The sequence below is a fragment of the Oncorhynchus gorbuscha genome, linkage group LG14, assembly GCF_021184085.1.
Source record: "Oncorhynchus gorbuscha isolate QuinsamMale2020 ecotype Even-year linkage group LG14, OgorEven_v1.0, whole genome shotgun sequence".
Classification (NCBI taxonomy): Eukaryota; Metazoa; Chordata; class Actinopteri; order Salmoniformes; family Salmonidae; genus Oncorhynchus; species Oncorhynchus gorbuscha.
In genome coordinates this window covers 70,298,760-70,324,822 of record NC_060186.1, presented here as the reverse complement: position 1 = coordinate 70,324,822, position 26,063 = coordinate 70,298,760, and the positions used below count along the sequence as shown (strand labels likewise).

The window sequence follows — 26,063 nt, the reverse complement described above, 5'->3', positions numbered from 1 at the left end:
TAATTCCGGCATGGGCCATAAATGTTGTCACTTACCATGTAGAAGAGTTGCAGCCTACTCGATAATGTTTTGAAGTTTCTGATTCTATTCTCCTTCCTGGTGAAATGTACTTGTCAGATTACTCTCAAATGCTAGCTGGACAAGCTGAGCTTTTCATTGATGTAACATGCTGTGTCTGTGTTCACTGAATACATTCTTCATAGTGTAGAATAGGGCTGGGTGATATGGCCCAAATATTATATCATGATATTTAAAAAATAAAATGGCAGATTTGGCAGATTTGACGTTATTTTATGTTTTTGAGTAGTGCATTACCCTAGGGTGGCAACACATACATTCTAAGTGATTTCAATGGGTCTTTCTGCATTCTGATTGTTTTATACTGTTCAATTGTACTTCAACCCTCCAAAAGTCATAATTTTCATAAATGTCTGCATTTGAGATCATTTCCACACTGCCACGTAGTGCTGCACAATATGGGCAAACAATCTGGGCCTTATTTTTAACCAAATGTTGCAATTTGACTTGCGATTTAGAGCAAAACACTTGGGTTAACTGTTGGAATCATGGAAATAGAATGTCTATTCTAATTATACACTGCTCAAAAAAATAAAGGGAACACTTAAACAACACAATTTAACTCCAAGTCAATCACACTTCTGTGAAATCAAACTGTCCACTTAGGAAACAACACTGATTGACAATGAATTTCACATGCTGTTGTGCAAATGGAATAGACAACAGGTGGAAATTTTAGGCATTTAGCAAGACACCTCCAATAAGGGAGTGGTTCTGCAGGTGGGGACCACAGACCACTTACATTTACATTTAAGTCATTTAGCAGACGCTCTTATCCAGAGCGACTTACAAACTCCATACAAACGTTGCTTGATGTTTGACACTTAGGCACAATATTTCCCAACTTTGCATACAAATGCTGTAAGATAATGTAAGATATAACCTGTATAGTAAATCTTTATAAAACCACCTGCAGAATTTGCTGATCTCTTTAGATGTTTAACAGTAACCCTGGTAATGGTAACTATCGTAAGCGTAGTTCCTGTTACCATAGTAGTCCTGGTCTTGGTAAACCTGATTCTCGCTGCCGTAATAGTCCTGGTAACTCTGATTCCACTGTCTGTAGCATGCTTCCAGTCTGTAGCATTCTAGCTGTTTGTTGTAGTTTAGCTGTCTATTGTACTCCCTGCATGCTTCATGATTAAAGTCATAGCTGCGGTACTGGTAGTTCGCTCCATTGAACGGTTCATCATGTCTGAGCTGCTGTGGTGTCCAGTACTGCTGATGACCATATGGGTATGGCTGCTCCTGGTTGAACCATGTGCGGTCCCAACCTCTCAAGTCACCAGCCGCCACTGGATGGTACCCCTGTCCATCCGGCCCTTGATGAGGGGTTTAGTGGGGTTATAGTCTTGCGTGGCCATCCTTCCAAATCTGGTCTTGTTAAGGTGATAAGACTGAAGTCCGAGGCTATGGGGGTTATTGTATCGGACGCGGGGTTTCTTCCGTTGTTTGGGGGCGGAGGGGACAGGGGGGAGCAGGCTTTTTGACTCTTTTTTGTACCCCTCCAAGAGAGCCTGTGCTTCCTCTCTGGCTAGCTCCACAAACAGCACCTTCTCCAGCAGGTCTCCCTGCTCTGGCAGAGTGCAGCTCACTTTGACTTTGTGGAGATCCGTTTCAGGGATCTTGTCCCCCTCCTCCTCCTGTTGCTCCTGCAGACGCCTCTTCCACTCCTCTTTAGATGGGAACACCACCACCGCCCTCCGCCTGAAACCCACGAACCACAGCAGCCTCTGGCGCTGAGCTGAGGGGTGGACGTTGGGCTGGTCCAGGATGTAGTTGCGTGGAGTTTGAGCCGCCACCTTGATCAGCTCACTGAGACACTGAGAGGCCTGCTGCAGCCTGCTCTCTCTACGACCCTGCCCCTTCATGCAGGGTAGGAGGCCTGCGGTGCCCAGCAGGGTGTATCTCTTCTCTGGGTATTGCTTCATGTGAGCCCTGGCCCAGTGGGTCTTACCTGCCCCTGGCATACCCACCATCATCAACACCTCACACTGCAGTTTGGAGGTTGGTGGGGTTGGGGCACTGAGCCTTTGTCCAGCAGGCAGGGAGGAGAGGGGGGTGTACCCTGCAGGGCTGGGGTACCAGGGGGGAGACGTGGGGTCCAGGTTGAGGGTGATAGAGGTGTTTTTGCAGAGGACGTGGGGGTACAGCACAGAACCGCAGAGAGCAGCCGGACTCAGGTGGAACGCCATTCCCATAAGGCGACCGTTCTTATGGAAGGAGAGCTCAACTCCTTCCTCCTTAGAGAAAGAAGCATAACAGCCAATGACATCGCCCTCTGAAAAGGGCTCTCCAAACTCCTCCTCTTTCCCAGCCGTCACTTTTCTGCCCCTAGCGTCGTAACCGTAAGACAAGTCCTCGTCACCGAGCATCAAGTTGGAGTTCCAACGCTCCACTGACCAGCCCAGTCTCAGACCATGGTGCTCAGGGTCCTCAGAGTCCAGTGATGGAGACACCAGCTTTTTCTCAAACATAGCCTCGAAGCCCACCCTCCCCTGGTGAGTTCCGTGTGTCAGTCTGCATCCAGACCACAGGAGAGGGCAACGCTCCCAGAACCTTGGCTGGCCGCTGCAGCCGTCCCGGCCCACCTCAAAGTGCAGGTCACCGCCGTAGGAGTCTAGTCTGACCCGCCCTCCGTCTTTCTCGGCATCAACACCATTACTCTCAGGCTGAGGCGGTGGGGATTTGGCCCTGTTGTACTGGATCTCCTCCTTGAATTCGTAGTAGGCCCTGCCTCTGGTTCTCTCACCCTGAGCAGGCCTCTTTTACCCCACGCTTCTCCCCTCCACCTCCAGACCTATTTTCCTCGTCTTTGTCGATGTGAAACACGGTGTCCTGGTTGGTCTGGTCACTGGCCACAGATCCCAGGCTGAGGCTGGATGCAGTGCTGCTCCCTCTCTGGGCCACCATGGAAACACTGTCCTCCTCCTCAACTCTGTTCTGCACAGCTGATCCTGCATGATCTTCTTTAGACTGCCCAACAACCAACATACTTGTGTCTTGATACACGATGTCTATCCGTGATATCTGTGATGTATTAAATGTGTTTTTAATGGGCCTGGTGCTCATGCTTGTTGTGTTTAGCTGGTTTGATGTCGTTTTATCCTCCTCTGCTTCCTGTGTGGCAGTCCGTTTGGAGACTCCGTGTGCATGTTCTCCTTCACCCTGTTGTTCTTGAGCGCTCTCTTCTTGGGTGACATGTTGCTGTTGCTCTACTTGTTGATTTAACGAGGTCTGCTCCATCAATCCTTCTTTGTCTGCCGTGGTTTTTGCACACGGGCTCATGGTAAAAGTGCTGATTACACACACGTCTTCCAACTGACTTGTTGACGTGTTATCAAGTTTGGCTGCTGAAATTGCAAGTGCCTCGGTGTCTGCACCGATAGGAGAACAATCAGCTCTAGGTCTCACCATCATCTCTGAACTTGCGGCGCCTGCAACGTCTCCATCGTGTCTAGTGGCTTTCGCCTCCTTGCCCGGTAGAGGGACTTCTCTCTCCATCGCTAACACTGTGGATGCTCTGGGTGAATCGTCATCTTGTGGCTTCGACTCTTCTCCAAGACCAGGGACTCCCTTGTCTTGTCCAAGATCGCTTGATTCTGGAGCTTGCAATTCAGCTTCGAAAGCTGACATCAAACGCCCAACGAGTTCTGCCTTCAGTCCTTTGATGTCCAGTGCTCGCTCTTTGAGCATGACTCGTAGTTTGGCCACTTTTAGTTTTTTGACTTCTGACAGTTTCATTTTCCACTGAAATGTGCGTTGCTTTTATCAAGTAAAAAACGTTACTTTACCTCATGAGCTTCCAAATGATTGTTCTGCAGTAAAAAAAAATATAAAAACTTTAGCAAAAGAAAGTAACTGCTCGAACCAAAACACACCCAGAGACTGCTGTCCTGTCCTGTCCTGTCACTTCTCAGTTCCTATGCTTCCTGGCTGATGTTTTGGTCACTTTTGAATGCTGGCGGTGCTTTCACTCTAGTGATGGCATGAGACGGAGTTTACAACCCACACAAGTGTCTCAGGTAGTGCAGTTCATCCAGGATGGCACATCAATGTGAGCTGTGGCAAGAAGGTTTTCTGTGTCTGTCAGCGTAGTGGCCAGAGCATGGAGGCGCTACCAGGAGACAGGCCAGTACATGAGACGTGGAGGAGGCCGTAGGAGGGCAACAACCCAGCAGCAGGACCGCTACCTCCGCCTTTGTGCAAGGAGGAGCACTGCCAGAGCCCTGCAAAATGACCTCCAGCAGGCCACAAATGTGCATGTGTCTGCTCAAACGGTCAGAAACAGACTCCATGAGGGTGGTATGAGGGCCCGACGTCCACAGGTGGAGGTTGTGCTTACACCGTGCAGGACATTTGGCATTTGCCAGAGAACACCAAGATTGGCAAATTAGCCACTGGCGCCCTGTGCTCTTCACAGATGAAAGCAGGTTCACACTGAGCACATGTGACAGTCTGGAGACGCCATGGAGAAAGTTCTGCTGCCTGCAACATCCTCCAGCATGACCGGTTTGGCGGTGGGTCAGTCATGGTGTGGGGTGGCATTTCTTTGGGGGGGCCGCACAGCCCTCCATGTGCTCGCCAGATGTAGCCTGACTTCCATTAGGTACCGAGATTAGATCCTCTGACCCCTTGTGAGACCATATGCTGGTGTGGTTGGCCCTGGGTTCCTCCTAATGCAAGACAATGCTAGACCTCATGTGGCTGGAGTGTGTCAGCAGTTCCTGCAAGAGGAAGGCATTGATGCTATGGACTGGCCCGCCCGTCCCCCAGGCCTGAATCCAATTGAGCACATCTGGGACATCATGTCTCGCTCCATCCACCAACGCCACGTTGCACCACAGACTGTCCAGGAGTTGGTGAATGCTTTAGTCCAAGTTTGGGAGGACATCCCTCAGGAGACCATCTGGAGCATGCCCAGGTGTTGTAGGGAGGTCATACAGGCACGTGGAGGCCACACACACTACCGAGCCTCATTTTGACATGTTTTAAGGACATTACATCAAAGTTGGATCAGCCTGTAGTGTGGTTTTCCACTTTAATTTTGAGTGTGATTCCAAATCCAGACCTCCATGGGTTGATACATTTGATTTCCATTGATAATTATTGTGTGATTTTGTTGTCAGCACATTCAACTATGTAAAGAAAAAAGCATTTATTAAGAATATTTCATTCATTCAGATCTAGGATGTGTTATTTTAGTGTTCCCTTTATTTTTTTGAGCAGTGTATAATAGTGGGCACTTTTAATACAGTGTTTGACATGACAACGAATGAAGATGCCAGGGAAGAGTTATTGTGACAGGGTAGGAACTAAAGTGTTGATAGGTGTTTCCTACGGGATCCTATAATCTTTGGCTACATTGAATGTTTTCTCTTAGTTAGCTACATGAAGTAACATATTCTTGCTTTGCGTTTAACTCTAATTTAGAAGATACTGTTTCACAAACATGCTGATTTAGGTCTACACCATCACTGGTATTATCAGGCTGTATAGCTAATTACGCATGCTCTTACTCAGTACATTTATTAGCTAGCTAGCGATTAGCGTAAGCGGCTAACAAGATTTAGGAATGTCTTGCTAAGAACAGACACACTAGCGGTTTGCAGATGTAAGAAACACAAGCTAATAGTGTAATTATAGAATGCTAGTAGATTTATATTAAGAAGCAAAGTGTCAACTGTATCGTTGTCATCAACATTGTTGCATATGCTGCATTGACCGTGCAGATTGGACGCAAGTGTTGTGGTCGAGGAAAAACAAAAGCGCTCCTTGAGTGACAGGAGCTGGGGCTAGGTCTGTGTGGAAAGTGGCATGGGGAGAGAGAGAAACTATAAAAGTGGACGTTACACACTGCGTATCACATTTAACAAACCAAATGTTCAAATACTGTTATAGAAGGTAAAGTAAAAACCCAAACCAGTCCATGTATCAATACCGGGATACCTCCCAGCCCTAGTGGAATTGGAATTTTCACACATTACTGTAGATGCCCCAAATGTTAATCCATATTTCAGTGCCAACAGCACAGTCGACATTGACTATTTCCTTCGCTAAATCGTAATGACATATCCCCCAGCACAGCACATTTACACTTCCTCTCACTTCCATCATCATGCTTACCCACTTTGCTTTCAACTCCGTATTCCTACAGAGTTTTAGTCATGAGTCTCCGTCGTTTCCTTGGATCTGGTGTGCTCGTGCCTTACTGGCATGCCTCGCTGAGCTTTTCGAATCCAGCACCACATTGCAGTTTTTCAACACACCCATATGAACTGCGGAAAAGTTTGACACCGGTGTGCAGATCCGTAGCGTCTGACTGCAGTAACTTGTTAGAAGGGTCAAGGAGCAATACATTTAAAGCTTGGCTTACATCTGTGCCATATGCACGAGTAGATTTGATTTCACTGAGCATCTCTGTGATGTTCACTTAATATCAGAATGACTGACACCGTGGAAAGATGGCCAGTCCATCTCTGATCAATATTTTTTTTCAGTTTTTCCCCAGTGTACTGTGAAGCCACTGGGTTTCCTGAAGAAAGTTTACAGGGAGCAACACACGTTGAAAATGTTCTAGGTTCCCCCACCTCTGCTCGCAGGTTGCTCAGTGAGCTTGGCATTGGTCTCGACATGATGGTCCTCAGTTCTTTTCTAATTATATGCCTGGCCCCTCCACCCCATAGAATAGGCCCTGGTTTCATCCCACCCGGAGCCACATGTTGGCTATGGCTCTGATCCCAACCCCAAAAGGACCGAGGTCGTCTGTTCTTTTTTTTTAAGGACCTTACTACTGAATAGTGTCTGTTCCAGGTGTGTAGGAGTCAAAATAAGAATAGTGGAAGAGATGGAGACCTGCACACTGTCAAAAAAAATTATAGATCCAAAACTGAGTCTTGAGTGCAGAATAAATATCTTTACTGAAACATCAGGGTGCCCCCAAAAAATCATTGTGTTTTGTTTTCAACTTACGCACTAACATTTCGGCCTCAGTGTAAATCTTGGCACCACAGGAGGCTACTGAGGGGAAGATGGCTCATAATAATGGCCGTAATGAAGGCGAATGGAATGGCATCAAACACATGGAAACCATCTGTTTGATGTATTTGATACCATTCCACTTATTTCCGCTCCAGCCATTACCACGAGCCCGTCCTCTCCAATTAAGGTGCCACCAACCTTCTGTGGTCGGCACAAACACCTGGCTTCTATTTCAAGGATAATTGCACATGTCACATGATCAAGCAAGAAAACACATCAGAAAATCGCTGAATCAGTACCTAGTACAATAGAATGCATGATCTAGATTATATACAAAAGCGGACAGAGAAATATAATCAATTATTGCTTTTAAACATACCATGTGAACGTTTCCTCAGAAAGATCCCAACCCTAATTAGGAGAACTCTCGATCATCATTCTCACGCTTGGAGATTGGTAATTGTCAATGAACAATATCAAAGCTAAGGATGGCTGGGCTTGGTTAAAATCCTGGATGGGAGACCAACTGGATAGTTGTAGGTAAATCAACTCTCCAGTAGGACGTGCTGTCCAGTTCTCTTTTTTTCTGATGGTGGATATAACGTTGCAGATCTGACATTGTTTCAAAGGTAAAAATTCAACATAGCCAAACCTTGTGTAAAATATGTTGAACATTGGTTACCATGATGACATAATTCTATGTTGAAATTTCACCCTTCAAAAACAGTTTACGTTGATGACTTTTTACAAATCCAATGTATTTTCCATGTAGATTCCACGTCACAATATGTTGACAAATTACATTGAAACAACGTTGATTCAACCAGTTTGTGCCCAGTCGGAAGAGGAACCATGTTTCCTATTGGCCTTTTATGTATAAATATATGTGAACATAATTTAGTCACTCACCAAGGTCTATGCCCTTCTTTATGCTCTATTTGAGGGGAATTGACAATGGCCACACTCTAGTCAGTTGAGGTGAAGGCTAAATGGCTAATATAATGCCATTAAAGACACCTTGGTGTGTTACAGTTGCTGCAGTATAGGGCTCCATTGAGAGATGGGATAAAAACACATGACCTCATCGGAGCTCGAGCTCTGCATGGATAGTTCTCGCCAATCTTGCATGTATGGCACGTCCATGCGGCTGCCCTCTTCTCGTGCACGGTCACATGTTTACCCAGCCGCCTCTCCAACCACCAGTGTAGCAAGTGATTTACCAGTCTAGCTGTTATCATCAGTATGACCTTCTGGGAGAAATGTCAGCCGTGATTTATGGGCTACATGCAGCCAAGTGTTGCACATACAATTATTCTCCTTTTTGTGGCAGGCAGAGTTTAGCGTTGCTCATCAAAATTCATTGAACCTGCAAGACCACTGTAGTGAATGTTTTTCCTTACAGTGACATTATTAAATGGTTACATAAATCACCAGCACTAATTCCATTGGTTTTCATCACCAAAACCAAGGCTTCTTTGTATAGTGTGTACCCATGAGATGTTCCAGAACTGTGAAGACTTTCAAGCATAATGTGATGACAACGAGCATCTTGAAGGTATGACGATGAGGCTCATGAAAAAGAAGCAATGCAGCTGGAAAAAACATTTCAATGCTTTGGCTATGAATTGTGAATGTTTATAACTACAAATCCATATCACAAGAGGACAAACAGAAAATTAATCCCCGGTTTTCTTTTCAAATATTATTCAGACAGTACAGTATTAGGACATCATCTACCAACCCATAATTTTTTCATATAGAAGGCTCACTTTTTAATCCATAATAACATAGCATTCTCAGCCTGCTTGAGGCTACGAGCCATGCCAGTCCAGATCCTGTGAATCCACTGGCTGAAATAGCGCTCTGAGATGCCTGCTTTTAACCGTAATGGGTTTTCTGAAAGCCCACAGAACACTTTGAGATTCGCTCTCTGTCTCTCTCGCTCTCTCTACCATCTCAAAACCTCAAGCATCAAGACACACTCCACTACTGTTTCATTGTCATACTCCTGGGACTGATAGACTGAAGCCCAAACTGCCCAGGATATCAAGCCCAGTTCCATATGGTATTCTTACAAGGTTATTCACCTATTCCTGACATGCATACGGTAGTGTATTCCACCCCTTCCTTTCATAGATTTTTGGATTGTCCAGTGTGTGATTACAAATTGAACTTTACCCATAGTGCAGCTCCTAACAATAGTGTTTCATAATTTTATTCTCTGCAGTGGCAGCCCAGACCAATCTGTTCCCCCAAAAGAAGGTCCAGCCAGGCATGATGAGTTCCAGCCTGGTGCAGGCCAGTGTGGCCACCATGCAGAACCCCATGGGCTGCACTGTTCCCCGACTCTCTCCGTCAAGGCCCGCCAGCATGGTGGCCAGCATGGAGGCGGTGGGTGAGGACGGCTCGCCCCTGTTTACCGTCATGAAGTGGAAGACGGTGGTGGCGGTGTTCGTGGTTGTGGTGGCCTATCTGGTCGGAGGAGGTCTGGTGTTCCGGGCCCTGGAGCAGCCCTTCGAGAGCAACCAGAAGGTGACCATCACTGCGGAGAAGGCAGCTTTCCTACAGAAACACCCCTGTGTCTCACCGACGGAGCTGGAGGCGCTCATCAAGGTAAGGAAAGAACGCAGCAGCCACTAGGCCAGTCTGCAGTCGATACTGGAGCTCTCCTGTCTCCAGTTGTCTGGGGTCCCTAGTGGGGACTCAGGTCTCCTGAAACCTGAACTCTGTATTGATCCAAAGCTAGCCAAGCCCCACACAAACACTATACACTAAACACCGCCAGCCATCCTGGAATAAGATGGGAACCACACTAAACAGGCTAGTGTAATAACATAACTATAGAGTCTAGCTGTGCCACACTGAATTCAAAGCGACCACTGACCACCATACTGTGGGCGTGACTCTGCATTATGATTGATAAATTCCGTATGTGTGCTATTTTGGCCAATATGCCCAGAAGCCTGCGTGCCAGCATGTGGAGTAATTCAGACCTTGGCTGCCACCACCAAACTCTCCTCGCTGTGATGCCTAATGACACTCGTTATTTTAGTGCCTCACAGGGAACGTGGTTGGCATAATAACTGCTCAGAGACACGACTGAGGAGAAGTGGTAGAATAGTGAACAGAATGACAATCTGACAATTCCTACATCTAGGTGGATGTGTAATGGCGGTGGTTCACTGAACCATGCATGATTGATAAGAATTGTAAGTCTGAATCCTAAAGATCTGTGTTGGTTCCCCAAGCGAATGCCTAAGCTTTAGTTTAGCAGGCTAACACAGTCTTGTGGCGCACTGTAGACTCAGGTTCGAATCTCGTCCGTCACAGATGTGTGGCATTATTTAATCTGTATCATAGGATAGCTATGATAGATGTCCATACAACCAGGAATACATTATGTAACTCATTAGCAATACGGACTCATCATGTCTATCTACAGCCAATAAGAAAGTTGGCAGATACCCCTATCATGCAATTGTATGCTATGTACATGAAGTAATTCTAAAGATTTCCTCTTTTAGATTCATCTTGATCCATTTGCCTTGGAAGGGTATGCCTGCCTGTTCTTAAGAGTCCTACTCCCTTTTAGTTGATAGAATCATATAATAATATAAGCCATTTAGCAAACACTTTTATCCAAATCAACTTACTGTCACGCGTGCATACGTATGGGTGGTCCCGGGAATCAAACCCGCTATTCTGGCATTTACAAGCACCATGCCCTACTAACTGAGCTACAAAGGTCCACAGGACATTGAGACAAACCTCTCGGACCCAGCTCACGACAGCTTCCAGAAAACAACAGCTTCTTCAATCCAATGTTTCTCCTCCTGGAAAATGAAAACCGTGAAGAAGTGAATCTGGTGAGGAGAAGCCTAATAAACAGAGCTTTATTTGACTTATACTGCAGCGCTCTCACTTCTGCAAGCGCCAGCAGGGTTTTCAGGGCTGAACGCTTCCAGATCCTCGTAAAACAGTGTTTGAATCAGCCAGATATTGACCCCTCAGCTGTGAAACACTGGATAATACAGGACAGGATAATGCAGGACAATGCAGGCCATAGTGCCACTGGTGTAGGGAAACAAATTGCCAGGTAGAGAGTCCAAGAGGAGTTTATCCTGGCCGGTTCACTGATACACGGTGAAACACAAAGATGCCAGTGTGAACTGTAATCATTAATGACTTGGATATTACTCAAGGATCTGGGGTTTGTGACATGAATGGAAGTGAGAGCGTTTGTAATTGTTTTTGTTTGAACTGTTTAACTGTGAAATGAGGTGGATGTTTATCTTAGTTACAGTAGAACTCAGTAGGGAAACGGGCTGAAGCAGAGGGCTGTCACATTTCGGATGAATTCCTCTCTGGAAAATGGTGCTAGGGGATGGAGGGATGCCAACGCAGTTGCCATGCCTCACTGCATGCTCTGGCCCTGTATTGCTTAGAATGCAGAATGGATATTTTACTGCAGAGTTTAAACCGGCAACTCAGCACTAATTGACATGTTTCAGTGTATATAGAGCATCTGCAACCCAAAATACGTTGTCCCTTAAAAATATACACTACCGGTCAAAATAGTTTTTCTTTATTTTGACTATTTCCTACATTGTAGAATAATAGTGAAGACATCAAAACTATGACATAACACATGGAATCATGTAGTAAAATAAGTGTTAAATCAATAAAAAAAATAGTTTTTATATTCTTCAAATAGCTATCCTTTGCCTTGATGACAGCTTTGCACACTCTTGGCATTCTCTCAACCAGCTTCATGAGGTAGTCACCTGGAATGCATTTCAATTAACAGGTGTGCCGCCTTAAGTTAATTTGTGGAATGTATTTCCCCCTCAATGCGTTTGAGCCAATCAGTTGTGTTGTGTCAAGGTATGGGTGTTATACAGAAGATAGCCCTATTTGGTAAAATATTATGGCTAGAACAGCTCAAATCATCAAAGAGAAACGACAGTCCATCACATTAAGACATGAAGGTCAGTCAATACGGAACATTTAAAGAACTTTAAAAGATTCTTCAAGTGCAGTCGCAAAAACCATCAAGTGCTATGATGAAACTGGCTCTCATGAGTTCGCCACAGGAATGGAAGATCCAGATTTACCTCTGCTGCAGAGGACAAGTTCATTAGAGTTGCAGAAATTGCAGCCCAAATAAATGGTTCACAGAGTTTAAGTAACAGACACATCTCAACATCAACTGTTCAGAGGAGACTGTGTGAATCAGGCCTTCATGATTTGATTACTGCAAAGAAACCACTACTAAAGGACACCAATAAGAAGATGAGACTTGCTTGGACCAAGGAACACGAGCAATGGACATAAGACCTGTGGAAATCTTTCCTTTTGGTCTGGAGTCCGAATTGGAGATTTTTGGTTCCAACCGCCATGTCTTTGTGAGACGGAGTGTGGGTTAACAGATGATCTCCACATGTGCATTTCCCACTGTAAAGCATGGAGGAGATGGTGTGGGGTGCTTTACTGGTGACACTGTCTGTGATTTAATTTGAATTCAAGGCACACTTATCCAGCATGGCTACCACAGCATTCTGCAGCGATACGCCATCCCATCTTGTTTTGGCTTAGTGGGACTATCATTTGTTTTTCCACAGGACAATGACCCAACACACCTCCAGGCTTTGTAAGGGCTATTTGACCAAGAATGAGAATGATGGAGTGCTGCATCAGATGACCTGGTCTCCAATTGAGATGGTTTGGGTTGAGTCGGACCACACAGAGAAGGAAAAGCAGCCAACAAGACTGTTGGAAAAGCATTTCATGTGAAGCTGGTTGAGAGAATGTCAAGAGTGCAAAGGGATAGCTATTTGAAGAATCTCAAATATGAAATATATTTAGATTTGTTTAACACTTTTTTTGGTTACTACATTATGTTTTTACCATGTTATTTCATAGTTTTGATGTCTTCACTATTATTCTACAATGTAGAAAATAGTTTTTTTTAAACTGAAAAACCCTCAAATGAGTAGGTGTTCTAAAACTTTTGACCAGTAGTGTATATTTTTACATTTCTACACTGATATTAGCTGACATAGGAGTGTTAGGCATAGATGTACTTTGTTTCCTGAGTGGATTTTTGTGACTCGTTTGCGGCAGCATGCAAGGTATTTTGTCATCTAAAAGCTAAAATGGGATTTCAAATTGAACCATCATTTTTGGAGTGCTTAACGTTTAAAAAGTGTCTTCAGGCATGTTCTTCGTTGGTAAAAGCAACAGTGTCCCATCTAATATATGCATAGATAATTGCCTAACTTTTCAGCCCAGGGAGGTTAAATTATGCCCCAAGTCTTAAAAGCATCTGCTGTTGAATGAATTATTCATTAGGGGCTATTGTTCTGGAGGACCCAGGATGTATGGAAGTGGGCTGGGAGAATGTCAACTGTTTCTCCGGGTCTCTGCTCTGGGGGGTTTACTGCTGCTTGGGATTGAACAGATTACTCATTACAGTATCTTATCCCTCAAAGTCCAGTAATGTGCCACATCATGTTACAAGTGTAGCTTGATTTACTACAGTACCCACAATACTCTGGTGACTAGGTCTTTCCATCACACTGAATCTAGAGGATCATTAGACCTTCATATTTTCTGAAGCCATTGGGTTACGTTGCCTTTTATTCTGACTCATTGTTTGGGTACTGTATATTGCCAGATCATATTGTTGTCAACAACTAATTCAGCATCGTCAAACATGAGGCAGGGTGTAGGCTGGTGTGTATGGCGTGTCATTCAATCCCTTCCATCCCACGGAGGTCCTACCCTGGCGTGCCACTCCATCCCACGGAGGTCCTACCCTGGCGTGTCGCTCCATCCCACGGAGGTCCTACCCTGGCGTGTCGCTCCATCCCACGGAGGTCCTACCCTGGCGTGTCACTCCATCCCACGGAGGTCCTACCCTGGCGTGTCGCTCCATCCCACGGAGGTCCTACCCTGGCGTGTCGCTCCATCCCACGGAGGTCCTACCCTGGCGTGTCGCTCCATCCCACGGAGGTCCTACCCTGGCGTGTCGCTCCATCCCACGGAGGTCCTACCCTGGCGTGTCTCTCCATCCCACGGAGGTCCTACCCTGGCGTGTCACTCCATCCCACGGAGGTCCTACCCTGGCGTGTCACTCCATCCCACGGAGGTCCTACCCTGGCGTGTCACTTCATCCCACGGAGCTCTTACCCTGGCGTGCCACTCCATCCCACGGAGGTCCTACCCTGGCGTGTCACTCCATCCCACGGAGGTCCTACCCTGGCGTGTCACTTCATCCCACGGAGCTCTTACCCTGGCGTGCCACTCCATCCCACGGAGGTCCTACCCTGGCGTGTCACTCCATCCCACGGAGGTCCTACCCTGGCGTGTCACTCCATCCCACGGAGGTCCTACCCTGGTGCCTTTTATTAATTACAATCACAGCCATAGTGTTGGATATCACCCCACCGCTCTTCATCTAGGCACACAGCATCGTAAACATCCTCCTCCAATCCAACGTGAAAGGTGATTACTCTGGCAGAGAAAAGGGCAGATGATAAACAGTGTTGGGACGCGTGCCAAGCTGCTTCTCTAGTTTCTTAGCCCAGAGGTAGAGTCTACAGGACAGGCAGCGCATGGCAGGGCCAGGAAGAGCAGGGTTTGGGCCAGACTACTGGGGGGAGAGATATATCTCCCCTGTACTCTGTGTCAGTTCTGTGGCGAACACAGTGACAACCTTCTCCTGTGGAATCTCTACAGCACTTTTTCTCTCACTGTTTATGTGGGTAGGGAGTGACTTTGAGCTTACATCCACTACAGAATCTAGTCCCCCTATATCAACTCATGACTAGTACTAGTCTCTTGCTGCAATGCACAAGTGGCAATAACAAAATGTTACAATATAACCAAGTTATCTTGGCAAGTTGCACACATTACTGCATGTGGTGTCTGTGCATCCCGACAAAATAATAAATGCATGTGGCGTACATTTGTTAACTGAGAAGGCAGCTCAACAAACATACAAGGTTCAGCAGAAGAATGTCTACGCAAGCACATTAGGAGAGAATGAGTGTTATTTACCTTCATTAAAAATGTTCATTAATTATAATCCACATAGTAATTCACATTTCCTGTTTCTGCATGATTATATTGCTGCTATAGCAAACTGGCTCAAATGAAGATCCTACATCTGTATGAATAGGAAGTTACAGAAGCCATGCAGACCATGTGGTTGAACAGAGGCTAAAGAAGGACCTCACAACCCACTCTGCCTTAACACAGATTTTTCAGGCATGTTTTACTCCTATCAGATCCTACATACGCTATGTTTTAAATGCATACAGATATAGGATCTTAAATCGACCAGTTTCTCACTGCAGGAAAATAAGCCTGCAGCAACAGGAAATGTGAATTATTGTGTGGATTATAATTAATGCAGTTTTTTGTGGAGGATGATACATTTTTAGTTAGGGCAAATCAAGTCTGACATTTTTTAAAGTGGGAATTACAAACTTTAGAAACCTTTTTCAAACCTTGAATACACTAAGTTTGCATTTCCTGGTGTGCAGGATTAAGATCCTGTATCTGTATTTCAGAGTGCAGATCCCTGATGGCGATGGCTGCTTCTAATGGAGATGACATTGATCTCTTTGGAACTCATTCAAGGTGTCCTGAAGCAAAACCCATTCTGATAGGAACGCTGAGTCACCTTTCATTCTCCAGGCATGCTGCTGCTCTGCCCAGTGCCAGGTCTTCACCAGTCCTCTGATACAGGCAGGGGTTTCATTTAGATGTCATTAATAATCTGTGGAAAGGATGGGGCTCAGGGAAAGGATCACAGCTGCTATTCTTGCTTTCCAACCAAGGTGCATGAATTGAGGAGCAAACTGAAGTGAAGAGGAAATTCAGCAACTCTTGGAGGACAGTGGAGGTTGATTTAAAAGCAGCCTGAAATGCGTTAACAATAAATGATCATTTTTATCCTCCAAGACTTGGCTGAATTTCCTCTTCACTTCAAATAGGCTGGGGCTTTTTTGTATTCATTATTTCACTAGATAAGTTGATTGAGAAACCATTCTCATGCAAAGCAACAACCTGTTACATGAGAGGCATTGAATGAATAGTAAAGTCTTACCACAGTAAATAAAAGGTATTTTGTGCTTCAAAGTTTAGCGTGTCCAAAGATCTTAGTCAGATTTGTTTCATTATATAGTGATGATCCAAACAAAGCCTGGGGCAGATATACAGTAACTGCTCATCAGACATAAGCTATGATTAGACTGTCAGTTTGGAAAAACGAGCTGATTGCATGTGTAACCAACCAGAGTTCAAAACGAGGTCTCCTGCGCATCGCAATACTGTGTTAGCCCGCTGTAGCTACGGTAACAAAATTCTTCAGATCTCAGGCAAGGTTAGTCATCACTCAAGCATGGTTTGAAAATCCACTTTCATTACACAAGCCGCTATCAGCATGGTCAGTGATGATCAGATACAATCAGGTCCCTCTGTCCTCTCCCTCTGTCCTCTCCCGTTGTCCTCTTTCTGTCCCCTACCTCTGGACTGTCATGGTGTCTCCTGCTCTGTTCTTGTTTACATGGCCTTCAACCATTTCCACCTATCCCACCATCCCTCACACCCTGAGCTACTTCCTGTTGCGCGACACGCCGATGTTCCATCTGGCATGCCGGCTTCCTGACGTGTAGACTGGAAGACTGGCACAGAGTGTGAGGGTTGCTCAGGACATCGTGGGCATCATGTGCCCCGCCCGCCCCACGTGCCCTGTGCCCTCTCTCTCTCTGTGTGTGGCACTGTCCTGATGATTCACCGTGCAGAGGCGTCGTCAGCGCTAAGCTACACAGCAGTCATATGTTACGCAACTGGCTCCTTTAGGAAATCACATGGGAAGGTTTGACAGATCCTTATGCGAAAGCCCCCCTGAGAATTCAGCTATTCAACATGCAAATTATGTTATGGTTTAGCAATCAACACATGCTTTTACAGCTGTAGGATAACTGAAAGAGAAACTCTCAAGAGACTCTACCACCAAACAATGCTGCCATTTTGAACATAATACCATCATCTTTATCCACATAAAGTTGTCTAATTCCTTTTAAACTGGTGAATGTATTTTGCGTTTGTGTGTCCAGCACTCTGTAGATGCTGTGAATGCTGGGGTCAGCCCGATAGGAGACACATCCTATAACTCCAGTCACTGGGACCTGGGCAGTGCCTTCTTCTTCGCCGGAACAGTCATCACAACCATAGGTAATAGCATCAAATCAAATGTTATTGGGCGCATACACATATTTATCGAAATGCTCATTTTGTTGGACACATACCTGCTCTGTTTATTTCCATTGAGGCCTATGTGATCAATCACATCTGTAGTTACATTACCTGTTATTCTTGACCATTATTCAACCTGTTTAAGAAAGACAATAGATTGTTCTGGATCCCCTTATTCACACTGAGGCTGTTGTTTGTTGACCAATGTTCCTTTTTTTTAAAGTTAAACTTTTCTTGTGGGGTAGGAAGTGAAGTGCTCTATTGAAAACAATGCAGAAAACTTCCTAAAGTGGTATCTGTAGATAAAAGCCTTGGTAACACTTTATTTGGATAGTTCATATTAAATCAAAGTTTATTTGTCAGGTGTGCCGAATACAACAGGTGTAAAGGCTCCCGACTCTGACAGTAGCATGACTGATTACGATTGTTATGAAAACTTAAAATCGTCCCTAATTAATCGGCCATTCCGATTAATCAGTCGACCTCTAGTATGTACGTACCGTCACTGTGGGGACGACGTCCTTGATGCACTTATTGATAAAGCCAGTGACTGATGTGGTGTACTCCTCAATGCCATCGGAAGACTCCCAGAACATGTTCCAGTCTGTGATAGCAAAACAGTCCTGCAGTTTAGCATCTGCTTCATCTGACCACTTTTTATAGACCGAATCACTGGTGCTTCCTGCTGTAATTTTTGCTTGTAAGCAGGAATCAGGAGGATAGAGTTGTGGTCGGATTTACAAAATGGAGGGTGAGGGAGAGCTTTGTATGCGTCTCTGTATGTGGAGTACAGGTGATCTAGAATTTTTTTTCCCTCTGGTTGCACGTTTAACATGTTGATAGAAATTTGGTAGAACTGATTTGTTTCCCTGCATTATAGTCTCTGGCCACTAGGAGCTCCACCTTTGGGTTAGTGGTTCCCTGTTTGCTTATTTCCTTATAGCTGACTGCGGTGTGCAGTCTTAGTGCCAGCATCTGTCTGTTGTGGTAAATAAACAGCAACGAAAAGTATAGCTGAAAACTCTCTAGGCAAGTAGTTTGGCCTGCAATTTATCACAATATACTCTACTTCAGGCGAGAAAAATCTAGAGACTTCCTCAGATTTTGTGCACCAGCTGTTGTTTACAAATATGCACAGACCCCCCTCGTCTTGCCGGAGTGTGCTGTTCTATCTTGCCGGTGCAGCGTATATCCGCTGCAAAACAATAGTATTACATTTGTGATACTCACAAGAATGGTATTGTCAACGTCACTGATTTGAAAAGACAGGATAATTTATTAGCTACCCCCGTAGCTGTGAATAAGGTCCATACCAGCAAACTGCCTCTCAGGGGTTTTGATATGAGATCAATGTGGGATTGGTGTGTGAGTATGAGGCTCCTGTCAGATGAAATAAAGTGAGCTGCTCTGCTCCTGGAAGTTATGCTACTGTCAGAGTGAGGAATGGTGTCCATTATCTCCTTGACAATGGTGGAAAGCTGATGTAGCTAAACCAGATGTTTCACATTCGTGGTTCGCTACTGCTTTGTTGGTTTGTTTTTCATTTTCAACAGGATTAGGAATGATTAGGAATGATTTATGAGGATGTTTGGAGTAGTTATCAGGCAGTGTTGGTGTAATTCAAGTCAAGTGCATTGGTTGATGAAACATTCTAACATTTTACCTGAGGTAGTGCCATTTACATTGGACCGTATGGGCCAGTTTCCCGGAACCAGATTGTCTACTTCCCGGAATAAAAAACTACACTTAATGGAGAATATGCATTGAAAGTTCATTTCTGTCCAGAAAATGGAATGGGCGTAGTCAGGGTCCAGGAAACTGTCTCTGTGTTGCTCTGCCGCTGTGTTATAGGTGTGGAATCATAACATTTTCTTCAACAGAACCATTGAACAACAAACCATTGAAGGTCTTTAGTTTGATGGAGGGGTGGAAGGAGGCCTTCAGTTTGATGGAAGGGCGGAAGGAGGCCTTCAGTTTGATGGAAGGGCGGAAGGAGGCCTTCAGTTTGATGGAAGGGCGGAAGGAGGCCTTCAGTTTGATGGAAGGGCGGAAGGAGACCTTCAGTTTGATGGAAGGGCGGAAGGAGGCCTTCAGTTTAATGGAGGGGCGGGAGGCCTTTAGTTTGATGGAGGGGAGGCCTTTAGTTTGATGGGGGGTGGAAGGCCTTTAGTTTGATGGAGGGGCGGGAGGCCTTTAGTTTGATGGAGGGGGGGGCAGAAGGCCTTTAGTTTGATGGGGGGCAGAAGGCCTTTAGTTTGATGGAGGGGCAGAAGGAGGCCTTTAGTTTGATGGGGGGGCAGGAGGCCTATAGTTTGATGGAGGGGCGGGAGGCCTTTAGTTTGATGGAGGGGCAGAAGGCCTTTAGTTTGATGGAGGGGTGGAAGGAGGCCTTTAGTTTGATGGAGGGGCAGAAGGAGGCCTTTAGTTTGATGGAGGGGCAGAAGACCTTTAGTTTGATGGAGGGGCGGAAGGAGGCCTTTAGTTTGATGGAGGGGCAGAAGGAGGCCTTTAGTTTGATGGAGGGGCGGAAGGAGGCCTTTAGTTTGATGGAGGGGCGGAAGGAGGCCTTTAGTTTGATGGAGGGGCAGAAGGTGGCCTTTAGTTTGATGGAGGGGCAGAAGGAGGCTTTCAGTTTGATGGAGGGGTGGAAGACCTTTAGTTTGATGGGGGGGGGGGCAGAAGGAGGCCTTTAGTTTTGATGGCTTTAGTTTGATGGAGGGGCAGAAGGAGGCCTTTGGAGGGGCGGAAGGAGGCCAGTTTGATGGAGAAGGGTGGAAGACCTTTAGTTTGATGGGGGGGCAGAAGGAGGCCTTTAGTTTGATGGAGGGGCAGAAGGAGACCTTTAGTTTGATGGAGGGGCGGAAGGAGGCCTTTAGTTTGATGGAGGGGCGGAAGGAGGCCTTTAGTTTGATGGAGGGGCGGAAGGAGGCCTTTAGTTTGATGGAGGGGCAGAAGGAGGATGGAGGACCTTTAGTTTGATGGAGGGGCGGAAGGAGGCCTTTAGTTTGATGGAGGGGCGGAAGGAGGCCTTTAGTTTGATGGAGGGGCGGAAGGAGGCCTTTAGTTTGATGGGGGGGCAGAAGACCTTTAGTTTGATGGAGGGGCGGAAGGAGGCCTTTAGTTTGATGGAGGAGCGGAAGGAGGCCTTTCACTTTCATTTCAGTGGCATGTCTCTAATTAAATCAGAAGAGTTGGTCTAGCCTATACCCCCTTCTGTGATTCCAAGTGGAAACTGACTCTGCAAGCGGTGGACAAAGGGACAGAAGCTTAGCTAGCAGACAGCCCATGTTGGCCTTTTATAGATAGCAGTGTGTGTATAAGTCTATGGGGAAGAGGAGATGGATTTGGTATTGCACAAACCCACTTTGGTTGTCTGCCGTTGATAAGATATAAAGGTTTAGGGCTTTTCACATCTGAAAAACATCCTCTTCTCCTTCTCTGTTCCTTACACAGGGTACGGTAACATTGCCCCAAGCACGGAGGGCGGGAAGATTTTCTGTATCCTGTATGCAATATTCGGCATCCCTCTGTTTGGGTTTCTGCTAGCCGGTGTGGGGGACCAGCTAGGGACCATTTTTGTGAAAAGCATCGCGAAGGTGGAGAAAATGTTCAGAGTAAGTTCACAGCATACAGTAATCCACAGCATGAACAATATGAATAATGATGATGCTATTTTGATGTACTATAAGAATTATTATTGATTATCAAAATAACTTTTAAATGTGAGATGGTGATAGGCTAGAGACCTCAAACTCAACTCTGGACCTCCAAGCCAGTTCCACTGCATTGTCTAATTGCTCCGCTGGGACACCAGGTGGGTGCAATAAATTATCAGGTAGAACAGAACCAGCAGGCTCCGGACCACATAGGGTAAAGGTTGAATACCCCTGGACTAGACTTTAGAGAGATCTGGGGATTTTCCAAATTGAAAGTGAAATTTTGCACATACTGAGTGAGGTATTATCCTCTGTTAATGATGTATGGGGTCTACATTATTGCTTGTTAATGAGCAGGGGGCGATGGCTGTCATGCTTTACTCTGATTGGCCCAACAGCTCCAATCTGTCCTGTGGGGTTTTATAGTGTTGCAGTCAAACAGGAATACCTGGGGGGTATTCATTACGCCTCGCAACGGAAACCCTTCACTGTTTAAGAAACAAACGGAAAGAAATGGGTAGGGACCTACCTGAATTTATGCAATAGAAACTCGTATTCATTGCAAAACATTTTGAACAGGCTAAACGTTTTGCAACAATCTGCATAATGAATATACCCCTGGGGTGAAAGCTGTACTGAGTGAGCTATGCCTCTGTGACAGCCCACAGCCACAACAACCGTTATGTCTCATTTGATCTAATCAGGCAACTTATGCATCTTTAGCTCATCACTAGGCGGTGTCAGAGTGGATAAATAGATGCCACCTTGTTAGTCACAAATGTCATCACTAGAACTCAGTAGGGATGCCACCACAGAACGACAACACACTGTGTGCCTTCTGTTAAAATGACCTCCATCGCCTCCACTGTGTGTGTGCGCCTGTTTGTGTGTGTGTGTGCGCCTGTTTTTGTGTGTGTCCTCTTCTCCTCCCCCAGCGCAAACAGAACCAAATCAGCCAGACAAAGATCCGAGTGGCCTCCACGTTACTCTTCATCCTGGCGGGCTGCATCCTCTTTGTCACCATCCCTGCAGTCATCTTCAAACACATAGAAGGCTGGACAGGACTGGAGGCCATTTACTTTGTTGTCATCACTCTGACAACTATTGGAATAGGAGACTATGTGGCAGGTGAGAGCTAGCATATTTCTGTACTGTAAGGTTTAGGCAGTGAAAGTGCCATAAACAGATGTTTATCTGATAATGATCTCTAAATTGCTGCCATTTTGAGTCAGACATCACGGTATAAGCTTTATACTAAGACATCATAAAGGCTCATAGAGTACATGCTTAAAACAACTAATAAAGCATTTAAATGAAAGTGTTACCCGCACACTGCTCTTGCTCTGACGAAGGCCTTGTGGTCGATACGTAAAGCTTATTAAAGAGCAGTGATGCTATCAAGAGCAGTGTGCGGGTCTCTTCTTTTTCTCATCTTATTCAACTATTACCATGCACTTGTCAAAAAGACCAGATCAGATGTGCTCGTGCCTTTTTTGAATATATTACCACATTTATCATTCTAACAACTGTTTGTACCCATTCATTTAGCTTTAATAAACTCTATTATGGTTGGAGGAGGTGTCTGTCATTTCTTCCTGCTGTGCCATTTCTATTGTGGCTATATATTTATCATTCATGGAGGGGGTCTTGGAGAACGTGGAGAGGGTTCATAATGTGAAAAGCAATTGTCTATTGCCTTAGTGAAATGGATGTCCATTACCAGGCTGTCATAGCTTGGTCTCTCTGACAGAGCTGCTGCCGCACTGTACTTATAATTTATTTTCCAATCGCTCTTTGACACACAAACGCTTATCTTCAGAAAATGAGCTTTGGTCATTTCTGTTCTCTGGATTTTTGACTGTAACTACCAACTGGATACCACGAAAAAGGGATCAAAAATAAATAATAAAATATGTTCCAAAATAATCTGACTATCAGGGTTGTTTTCATTAGGCACCAAACGGAAGAAAATGAACTGAAACATGGAGGGACTGCATATCCAATAAGAAACACACATTTTTGGTTTCAGTTAAAAACTATTTTGATATGGTTGGCACTCCTGAACATGACCCAGGTCTCATCATGCTGACCGTTTCATTGTTTGTTTACATCCTACAGGAGGGGACCGGAGGGTGGAGTATCGTAATTGGTATAGACCACTTGTGTGGTTCTGGATCCTGGTGGGTTTGGCTTATTTCGCTGCTGTGCTGAGTATGATCGGTGACTGGCTGAGGGTTCTGTCCAAGAAGACAAAAGAGGAGGTAAGATGATATGACTACGGTATACTACTATGGTATAGAACTGCAATGTTGTAGTTGAATACTACATGGGCTTATGTATTAAAACATTTTCACCCAACTTCTAACCTAAATCCAATGACAATGTGAAATGTTTTGTGGATTTCACGTTGAATTCACGTTGGTTGACAACTCAACCAAATGTTGAGACATTGAACTAACGTATGTGCCCAGTGGGTAATTACTTTCACCAATTCTGTAAACTATTCCTTTAAAGGTAATAGTCGGTTAATTTGGATTGTCATGCGTTATAGTATTTCATGGTGTGAAATGACCTTGGTTTTATCTTGACATGCACAAGGTCGGTGAGATCAAGGCCCACGCGGCTGAGTGGAAGGCCAACGTGCGCGCCGAGTTCCGGGAGACGCGGCGCCGCCTGAGCGTGGAGGTCAGTGACAAGCTCCAGCGGGCCGCCACCATCCGTAGCATGGAGCGCCGTCAGCTGGGCCTGGACCAGCGGGCCGTCTCCATGGACATGCTCTCCCCGGAACGCCGTGCCGTCTTCAACAGCCTGGACACCAACCCCTACAAGACCTCGTCCCAGGAGAGCATTGATACCAAGATCAACAACCTGCGTCTGAGAGGGGCCGAGTGTGATCCACACCGGTCTGACAATGTGGCCGCCTCGGAGGACAACATCTTTAATCGCTTGGGCTCTGTCACCAAGCTGGCCAGGAGGAGCAAGAACCGCGAGCTGAAGAAAAACATCCCAGATGAACTACGATGCAGACCCTATAGTACTCCGCCCATGGAGATAAGGGAAAGGAAGAAGGAAGAGGAGCAAGATGAGGGATTAGACAAAGAGTTCAACACCAGCCTGTCCAATCTGCCGCTGTTCGTGGAAGTGTGCAAGCCCCAGAACGGTTTTACAGTACCATTCATACCACTACAGACCAAAGATAAAGAAACTGAGGAGGAGACATTTCAACTTGAAGAAAAGGAGCTGCATATCCAGATGGATCCTTAAGACTGTTGGCTGTTTCTCCTGAGAATATTACGTTTTAAACATCACTACCGTATGTGCCTTACATCTCTCTCACTCCTCTGTGCTTGATATTGGGGGAACAGTTGTCCCTGTGTGCTATGTAATGTTATTCAATATTCACTGTGCCGTAATAACCTGAAGTTAAGACATGGGCATCATCAGTTTCTACAATCACATGGTAAAATATTGAGATTTGGTGTTCTTGTGGTACAGAACAACCAAAATGATGGTCATGTTTATTTTGAGGGAAGAGAAGATGGCTGCTAATCAGAAGAGTCAATGATAAAGTAAATAAAATGCAGTAGCAGACTGCTATGATGTCTCTTTGGGGAGGGTCGGACCTATATGCACATAGTATTTAGGACTATCAAAGTCCACTATCTGAGGTCATTTTAGGACCAAAGAACTGAGCTGCTGAGAGAAGAACAAACATTGTGAAAGACTGGAGAGTAACTCAGATTTGGTCATTTGGTCTCATTCCATCACAATACATAAACTCTATGAAAAATGGATAAAAAAGGAATAAACACAGCCACATTGTGTGTGCATGTTACATGAGCTAAGCTGTTTAATGTCTAAGTGTATGACTACGCTACCAACTTCATGAACTGTCTTTAAAACTTGAATCTCAGGGCTTGTGGTCCTAATGTTGTCATTGAAATGTGACTAAAGGATGCTGCATTCACACTTTGTAAAAGAGGAGCTTTGGCTGCACTTAGAATGGCTTTCAGAAGATGACAGTTTATGACAATGGAGCAGAAGATTAGCCACAATGCAAGGAAGGAGAAAATGCCCCTAATTGCACAGACAGGATACTGTCAAATTTGAGAATTTGGGACACAGAGGTTCTTTGGCGGTAACATGTATGATTTTAAAAAATCCAAGGATTTGCTTGAATACAGTGTGTTACTCTGAGATGACATCTTTGTTATACATAGTGTACCATGTTACATTGATGTGTTCTATAAAGAACATTGTGTTCTGACAGATGAGGGATAATGACACTGAAAACATGCACGAATCAACTTTGCATTTCAATTGTGGTTTACTAATAGTATTATAATAATCTAATTACAAACCCTTTAAGATGCATGGGTTAAATAACATTACCTCTATGTATATCTCGCTCAATTTCTCACCCGCGCGCACGTGCACACTTCACACACGCATATACACACCTACATTTTAATTCCTTGTGTTTGCATTGCTATGGGTGCAGAATTAGCATGGTGTGAATGCAGCAACGGACTCTCAATGCTATAACGCTACAAAGAAATGCATATTAAAAAAGACATGCAACACAAAAGCATGCTATTTTGCAAAACTATTAATGCTATATGGAAGTGATTGTATACCACCACTTGCTTCAGAAGAGGACGGTTAGCATAGCATTTTTAACTGCCCATGCTGATCTAGCATGGGCTACACCTGCTCACTATTTGGACGTTGTTCACAGTATTACTTGTGCCACCATTACATTAAATGTAGTGAGTGCCTTTTGGAAATAAATATCACTGAATGAAGTGCTATTGGGAGTTGCTTGTTTTTTCCTTCGAGCATAGAGTTATTGTGTTGTCAACATCACTATTTCTCAGTCTACCTTATCAGGGGTTTTCATCGAGCTGGAAAAAGGAAGTATCCAGCCGTGTATCGCTTTCAGTCTCATTGGCAATGACCTTGTTGGAACACAAACAAACAATCCCCTCTTGAGGCCATCTGTGCCCGCCCCTCATAACACCCCCTGTTTAATCTTCAGGGCAGTTTCCTGCTATGAAACCATGTATAGATCATTTTGATATA

At 45.0% G+C, this 26,063-nt stretch overlaps 1 protein-coding gene across 1 annotated transcript in view; it reads left to right on the top strand.

Annotated features, from left to right (window-relative positions):
* LOC123995359 (potassium channel subfamily K member 10-like) overlaps positions 1–25,785 on the top strand; it is a 28,035-nt gene extending 2,250 nt beyond the window's left edge. Inside the window, exons 2-7 of the mRNA XM_046298909.1 lie at positions 9,287–9,672; positions 17,187–17,304; positions 20,779–20,939; positions 21,917–22,109; positions 23,100–23,242; positions 23,580–25,785. Coding sequence (XP_046154865.1) covers positions 9,287–9,672; positions 17,187–17,304; positions 20,779–20,939; positions 21,917–22,109; positions 23,100–23,242; positions 23,580–24,245 — 1,667 coding nt within the window. The 3' untranslated portion in view covers positions 24,246–25,785. The remainder of the gene's footprint in view (positions 1–9,286; positions 9,673–17,186; positions 17,305–20,778; positions 20,940–21,916; positions 22,110–23,099; positions 23,243–23,579) is intronic.
* The last annotated feature ends 278 nt before the right edge of the window (positions 25,786–26,063 follow it).